Raw genomic sequence first — 7,225 nt, 5'->3', positions numbered from 1 at the left:
AAGTCAGCAATAATAATGGCAACCCCTTTGCGGGTTTATAGGCTTATTGCTCAGAATGCTCTTACTGGGAAATGAACTCCTGCTGGTTTTACATGCAGAATAAGTACCTGCACCAGCTTTCACTCAGGGAGATCTGAGTACTGCCAGGCTGGCAGCGAGGGTCCTCCCACCTGCGTGTGTCCTGCGCATTGCCCAGCTCTGCAGGAAGCTGGTCAGCAGCCACGGCTGAGATATGCCAGGAGCTGGTGGCATCCCTGTTCAGCCTTGGAGTTGTGCACAAAGGCTGCAAGAAGCAAGCTGGGCTTACAAGAACCTGCTGGTCCATCTGCCTCAATGTCTTCCAAAAAAAAAAAAAAAAAAAAAAAAGAAAAGGGGGGGGTGGAGGGGAAAGGGAGAGAGGAAAAGAAGGAAAAATAAAGCAGAAGCCTCTGTCGCAAATCTTCAGTGTTAATTTAGAGGTCAGCGCAGAAGGCTTACACCTTTCTGTGCACAAAACCCTTTGCCTGCAGCAAACAAACATAATGAAATTAGGAGAGGCACTAGCAATAAGCAAGCGCTGGGCACACACAGGAGCACAAGTGTTGTTTAGCCAACTGTAGCATATTTTTTCTCTTGTTTATTGGCTGGTAGCTGATCGTTTTCCTTCTAGCAGTAATGGTAAACTCAGGTTTGGTTTGTCAGTAATGCGGATTTTTAAATTATTAATAGAAATTTTAACCGTCGCTGTGTTCAAACACTCTGGCCTCTCAATTATTTTTTAAAAGAAGCGTTTTAGATAAGATATCTGTCTGGCTTTCCTTCTCCTGTTGCATGTCTGTTTGTCTTGTGTGTGCGTACGTGCAGCTATAGCGGTGCCAGAGCAGGTGTTACTCGGGGATGTATCCGCATTGAAATTAATGTTTATTCTCAAAGCAGTTATTGTGAATCAGATTGACTCGTTGTCCAGAACCAAGGACAGCTCCTTTCTCCAACCTGTCATGAAGGCACTTCTGGCAGGTGACATAACTAGTAAAACAAATACTATTAATAATGAACGTCACCTTGTTTAATTGTCTTCCTTCTAAAGTCAGAGCGGTTGCTGAACTGACACTAAGCCATTCTAAATATGTGGTCAAAGAAAGCACTGCCGACGACAACAGACACATAAAAGTGTAGAGACAGCTCAGACACTTCAGAGTTTTTGTGCTCCTTTGCCTGTCCTCTGTCCCTCTGTCAATGACAGTATTAATAGTGTGCTGTCACATGCTGAGGAAGCTTGGATGGTATAAAGGCGCAAGAATAATTATAAAGGAAGTAAAAATGAGCACCCCAGAGTGGCAACAATAAGAAAACCAGAACTTCTGGAAAGCAGTGCATTTTATTCCCACATCTCATTCTGTAGTCTTCCACTGGTGCTATAAAAATGCCTCTGCACGAGGCAGTACTTTTATTTTTGTGCAACAGTCTCTTTATTGAGAGAAAGAAAAAAAAAAAGTTAACTGCATTTGTCAAATTCCCATTTTAATTTAGGGAATTTAAATGTATAAATAGCATACAACATCATCACATCTTTTCCTACACATGCAAACATACAACATGGTAACAGCAGCTTTTTTTTAACAGTTGAAACTGTTCAAATTTCCACAAGTTTCTACTGATACTTCCACAACGGTAAAAGGCAAAACACTGAGCTCCCCCAGAAAAAAAGTCCTGCGGTACAAATCCCAGCCAAGAGCTTTCTATAGCGTGTGCCAAGGAAGCACAGTGTGCTACATTGGGACTGGCAGTCAGGTGGCAAAAAGATCCTCATTTCTGTGGTCAAACAGCACTGAGCAGTAAGAGCAGGTCAGAAATGCAGGTTTCTCTTCAGCCATATGTATGGACTGCTATGTAGATGGTGCTGTAAAGAGTCCAGTAACACCGCAACTCTACACTACAGGCACAGCCTTATTTAAGATGTATTTGAAAAATAACAAAAAAACCCATTGGCTCATAAACAATAAATAGTGCTTTTATTGAAAGATGCCTTATGGAGCTTGAGCAGAAAGTAAACACATTTCAGCACAGTTGGTATTTCTCCACTCTGAAGCAGCAGCTATTCGCAATGTGTGATGTACAGGTTTCTGTGCCCCATTCCCACAGTGTAGCAGCTACAGGCTGATCACCTTCATTAATAGTCCTTTTCCAAATCCATGGTGACACCAGATCATCCAACTTCTGCAGTCATTTTGAAAAAATACTATTGCACCCAACATTTTCTATCTGTATTTAAATTGACAAGAATCTACTTTTTCCCTAGAGACTAATTTTGTAAATATGCCCTGCTGGGGAAATTGCCCACTGCTGATTTCAGTGCTGAATTCGCCATGAGGTGAAAGCTGTCTGTCTGACTGAAGAAGGCATTAGGGTAGGCACTGTTTAACTGAGGCTGTGGGTATAGCTGGTTTATAGTTCAGTGGCTTAATAAATAATAATAATAATAATAATAAATAACAAAAACAACAACCACCAAAACAATGACAAAAGCTTGATTCATTTTGTTTTTCCAGGAAATGGTAACCACTTGTTTCAGTCTGTGGTCCAGACAGCTGACAGCTGGGGCACTCCTGGGATGACAAGGACTTGGGGTCAGACCCCTTCTCTGCATGGCCCTGAGCATAGGCATGACCCAAGGACTGCTGCCTCCCAAAGGGCATCCCCAGGCTAAGAAATACTCAGACACTTGTTTCCTCTGTCTTCCCTGCTACAGGTATTTGGTACAAATTATGAGCATATTGCTTAGAAGACCCACTGGAGATCATGCTTCCTGCTTCCCACACGAGCCCTTAAGCACCCAAGTCTGAGCACCAGTTTTACCCTTCGCAGCACAAGGAAGCACTGAGAACAAAGGGGCACTGCTTCCCCCAGAGACTTGGCTCTCCAGTGCCAAGCGTGCTGTGCAGACCTAGCCCCTGAGTGCAATCTACCAGAGCTCCCTGCCTGCATCCACAGAACACTGCAGCCACACCATGCCACGGCCCAGCAGTCAGGTCACGGCAGCACTGCCCTGCCAAAGAAACCCTGGGAGCCCTTGTGTGGGCGTGGGCAGTGATGATCCCCACATCACTGCTGTAGCCTGCACCCAGGTTCAGGCACAGGCTGAAATCTGCCCGACTCAACAGTAAAAGAGGGACAGCCCAAGGCACACTTTCTCCCTGCATTTTTTTTAATAGCCTTCCCAAGTCAAATCAATACAACCCAATATTTCCCAACGATTGTATTTCAGTCAAGCTAATATTCCCAATGCTATATGTAGTCAAAGCTCACAGGCAAACATTCTTCTTCTGCTGACTAAAGCTTCTCAAAAGTTCAGATCTGGTTCTGCTCTCCTGCATGTGCAAGATAGAAGCATTTCCACTGAAGACACAAACCACATAACATGAAGCTGGACCATGGTCCAGCCTGGCTACAGAATCAGGGAGAATTTCAATTCTTCAGCTAGGTGGGTGATCGTACACCAATACAATTCAACTGGCACAGCTTCTAGCTCTGTTGCAATCATATTGACACAGAGGAGCACATACAAGTACAGTTAATAGGAACTTATAAATTGCAGGAATACACTTGTACAGAGTACCTAGAATTGGATGGATACAGTTAAAGAATCACATCAACAGAGCCTCAAGCTACAGACTACCACCGGCACTGCTTTCAACCTAGTGGCACTGATACCCCTCCTGGTCATCCCCACAGCTCATTGTTATCCAACTCTGTATCCACAGCAAAGGACTTGGTACCTTTAGCTGTGGTAGGTCTAAATGGATGTACTGAAAGCAGTTAAATGCAAGCAGAAAGCATGAGCAAACCCTGACCTTTTGCTTTTTGACAGTGAGGTAAAGTTATCCTAAATGACTTGGATTCGTCAGCATTGATGTGGAAATGTATACTCTGCCTCTCCCTCTGTACATAGATCCCAGCTGTCTGTCCTCAAGCAACACGTTCTGTGGGGTTTTCACACCTGCTTTTCAAGGGCTCGGTAGCTCTTCATTTTCTATCAAATAATCCTTCTTTATATAATTAGCACCCCTCACCAACCTCCATACTCCGAGATAGGCATCCTTCAGCGAGTTCCTGCTTCCATCTTGTGTGCTGGTGGCTTTTCCCTGAGCCGATGGCTCCCCAGCAGCTTTCTTGGTGCTGTCCTTCTCGTCCTCTCCACCCTGGCTGTCCCCTTCAGCTGATCCTTCCACTGCTGCTTCCCTAGCCCCCTTTTCCGGGGAAATCACCTCCATTGCAAACAGCGCTTGGTCCCCAGCCTGCCTTTTCCCCTCTTCTTCTCTACCTTCCTTCTCCAGGTCCTCGTATGTGCTCTGCTGCCTGGTCTCTATGTACTTGGCCACGCAGTAAATGACTGACCCCAAGGTGTTGACCACCACACCGGCTATGAACAACTTGGTGGGCTCCACATCATTGAACGCCACCATGCCCACCGTGATGGTTGCTATACTTTTCACCACCCCTACAAAGCTGGTGGTCACAGCTGAGTTAATATAGGTGCAGTGAAGGGTGGTAAAGTTCATGGCGCAGCTGATCAGGACACAGGCGATGAAGATGCATACCATAGCAGGGTCCTTCCAGCCTGGGAAAGACCAGACATTGATAGAGTCCATGCTGGCAAAGGAGCAGATGATAAGAAAAGGGGTGGCTGAAACAGCAATGGCATACTGAGCTGTCAGGGGCCCGTATTCACTGTCAACGCTGGTCTTCTGAATGAGCACCAGGTATGCGGCATGGATCAGCACAGCCAGCACGCCAGTCACGTAGCCCATGGCATCTCCGGTCAGGTCACCAGCACCTGTTGGGTGGATTTTGCAGATGAGATGGAAAGAGAGCACCGTTTTGGAGGGAGAGGATATTTAGGAAAGAGGCATCAGTGCATAGCTCCTCAGATTTGTCATGTTTGTCCCAAGGCTTGACATGCTTACCTCCCGATAGATTTTTCTGCCCAATTATTGCATGTTTTTCACTTCCCTGTACACCCCCGGCCCAAATCAACTCACTCTCCCCCATTTGGCAAAGACACTGTGAGATCTGCAGCTGAAACAGCTCAGACACAGTGGCTCTGGGTACCCTCTGCCAGCACAGGTGCGGGGCAGCTCGGTCTGCTGGGGCTGCCTGGCTTCCAACCTCAAATCTTCTTTCCACCCTCCTGACCCCTCTACCAGCGAGCCCGCGGGGGTCCCACAGCAATAGCGCCCTGCTCGGGCCGCTCGGCAGATGAAGCTGCCCGCCTCCAGCCCAGCGACACCAACCATGACAGGACCCCAGTAGGGTTGCATCCGATTCCTAAAGTTGCACCCACCCCTGTAATACTGCGCTTACTCCGCTCGGGCTGCAGCTGCCCTCATGGAGGTCGCAATTGCCCCCAGGACGTTAAATCTCCCGCCGTAAGGCTGCACGCACACCTCTACTGTCGCACCTCCCTGCATAGAGCTGCATCCGGAGCGGCACTCACGCTCGCCCCGTGCCCCATCCTGCCGTGTCGGGGCGGAGGCGGCGCTGCCGTCGGGGAGCCCCGCGGTCCGGCTGCCCGCTCTAAGCGCTGATCGTCCCGTTACGCTCCCCCCCCGTTCCGTCCCGTCCCGGCGGGGCGGGCACTCACCGGCCAGAGCGGCGCCGCATGTGGTGATGAGGACGGCCACCAGGACGCCGGGCGAAGGCATGCCGTCGCGCAGCACCAGGGCGCCGGTGAGGAGGGTGACGAGGGGCAGGCAGCGCTTGAAGACGACATACATAGGGAGGCTGAGGCCACGCAGCGACCAGAGCGTGAGGGTGGATTGCAGCGTGGCCAGGGCGGCCACGGCGGCGAAGGGGCGAGCCAGGCGGAGTCCGAAGGGGGGCAGCGCCGCCAGCCCCCGCCGCCGCAGCGCCTCCAGCCCCAGCGCCGCCGCCGCGCTGCTGAGGCACTGCAGTAGCGTCAGGAAGGCGAAGTGGTAGCGGGCCAGCAAGAACTTGAGCAGGATGTTCAGCGAGCCCGAGCACAGCCCGTGCGCCACCGCCACCGCGACGCCCCGCGCCCGGCCCCGCCACCGGACCATCCTCCCGCGTCCGGGGCCAGCGGCACTGCCGCCCGCCCGGGCACCCGCGGAGGCGGCGTGGGGACGGGCGGAGGCGGGGGGCGGGCGGAGGCAGGACTCGGCGACGGCCCCCCCCCCCGCGCAGCCCCCCGCTGTCCCCTCCCCTCCCCGCCGCCGCCCCCGCCTCGCGCCCCGGCGGAGCGGCACGGGGAGTCCCCGGCACGGGAGGGGATGGGCGCGTCGCCGGGGGGCGCGGCCGGCATTCTCCAGCCGGGGGCTGTCCTCGCCAAGACAGCAGAAGCGGTGGCTGGTAAAGTTTGCGTCAGGTCATCCCGAATTGGCAGGTGATGGGTTTCCCGGAGGCTGAAGCTTCGCCTTGAACCGACGGAAAGGCAAAAGCAAACGCGACTGGCAGCGTTCTGCCGGCTTGCTGCAGTGCCGGGGAACGTGGGGAACGGCAACCTGCGCTGCTGCGTGATCGTGTGCCTTCTAACGCCACACACAGCAGGTTGCTTTCATGGGCGGTAGGGCTGCTCGTCACTGACCTATACAGGATCAGCCAAGTTATTCGTTGTTTTAAACAAATAAGCCTTCCCCTTCTCTCAAGAGGAATTGTGTTATGAAGAACCAACTTGGGTGAGAATGGCAGAATTGCCACTGCATGCTTGTTCTTGGAAGACACCCTATAAAGAGTAGGCTACATCCCAATGGGATAGCCAATTCTGGTGGGAAGGTACCCAGTCCAGCACAAGCACAGCACATCTTTCAGCTGTATCAGAAAGGACACCACTGTTTTATGCCGAGAAGAATGTTAGGTTTCAGTCCTAGCTCAGCTCAAAGAGCCCACTGGACACAGCCACAGGTGCCATCAGGCTGCTGGCAGGTTGGGGCTGTGCCAGCCAGGGGTAGGATGGAGCAGGCCCCAGCAGCTCTTCCCAAACAAAATGGCGGCTCAGCCTCTGCTCCCCTCACAGGCCTTCACCAGCTTCGGCCGCCGCACTGCAGCACGGAGTGAACGCACAGCAAAGTGGCCTGAAACATTACAGCATATATAAGGTGAAGCTCTTCATTAAACATCACGGGAAGACAAGCCTGGCTTTAAAACCCACTGAAGAACAGTGCCAACACTTTTCATGCTGGTCTGCACTTGGACTCATCCCAAGGCTCACAGGGAGCACAATTTAAAAGAA

The 7,225-nt window shown here is 51.3% G+C and overlaps 1 protein-coding gene across 1 annotated transcript; it reads right to left on the bottom strand.

Moving 5' to 3' along the window:
- Positions 1 to 1,342: 1,342 nt before the first annotated feature.
- Positions 1,343 to 6,099, bottom strand: SLC35D3 (solute carrier family 35 member D3). The gene is made up of 2 exons (XM_072332133.1): positions 5,621 to 6,099; positions 1,343 to 4,813 (listed from the first exon to the last, which is right to left on the bottom strand). Exons 1-2 carry the CDS (start codon positions 6,054 to 6,056, stop codon positions 3,984 to 3,986), a joined length of 1,266 nt encoding a protein of 421 aa, XP_072188234.1. The 5' UTR covers positions 6,057 to 6,099; the 3' UTR covers positions 1,343 to 3,983.
- Between the last annotated feature and the right edge of the window lie 1,126 nt (positions 6,100 to 7,225).

The sequence above is a fragment of the Excalfactoria chinensis genome, chromosome 3, assembly GCF_039878825.1.
Source record: "Excalfactoria chinensis isolate bCotChi1 chromosome 3, bCotChi1.hap2, whole genome shotgun sequence".
Lineage (NCBI taxonomy): Eukaryota > Metazoa > Chordata > Aves > Galliformes > Phasianidae > Excalfactoria > Excalfactoria chinensis.
This window is presented reverse-complemented; position numbering and strand designations above follow the sequence as displayed.

Excerpts from the sequence above, each read along its gene's own strand:
- SLC35D3 (XM_072332133.1), bottom strand. The coding sequence starts at position 6,056 with ATGGTCCGGTGGCGGGGCCGGGCGCGGGGCGTCGCGGTGGCGGTGGCG. Across the intron at positions 4,814-5,620 it reads ATGCGGCGCCGCTCTGGCCG|GTGCTGGTGACCTGACCGGA; the intron begins GTGAGTGCCCGC and ends TCCACCCAACAG.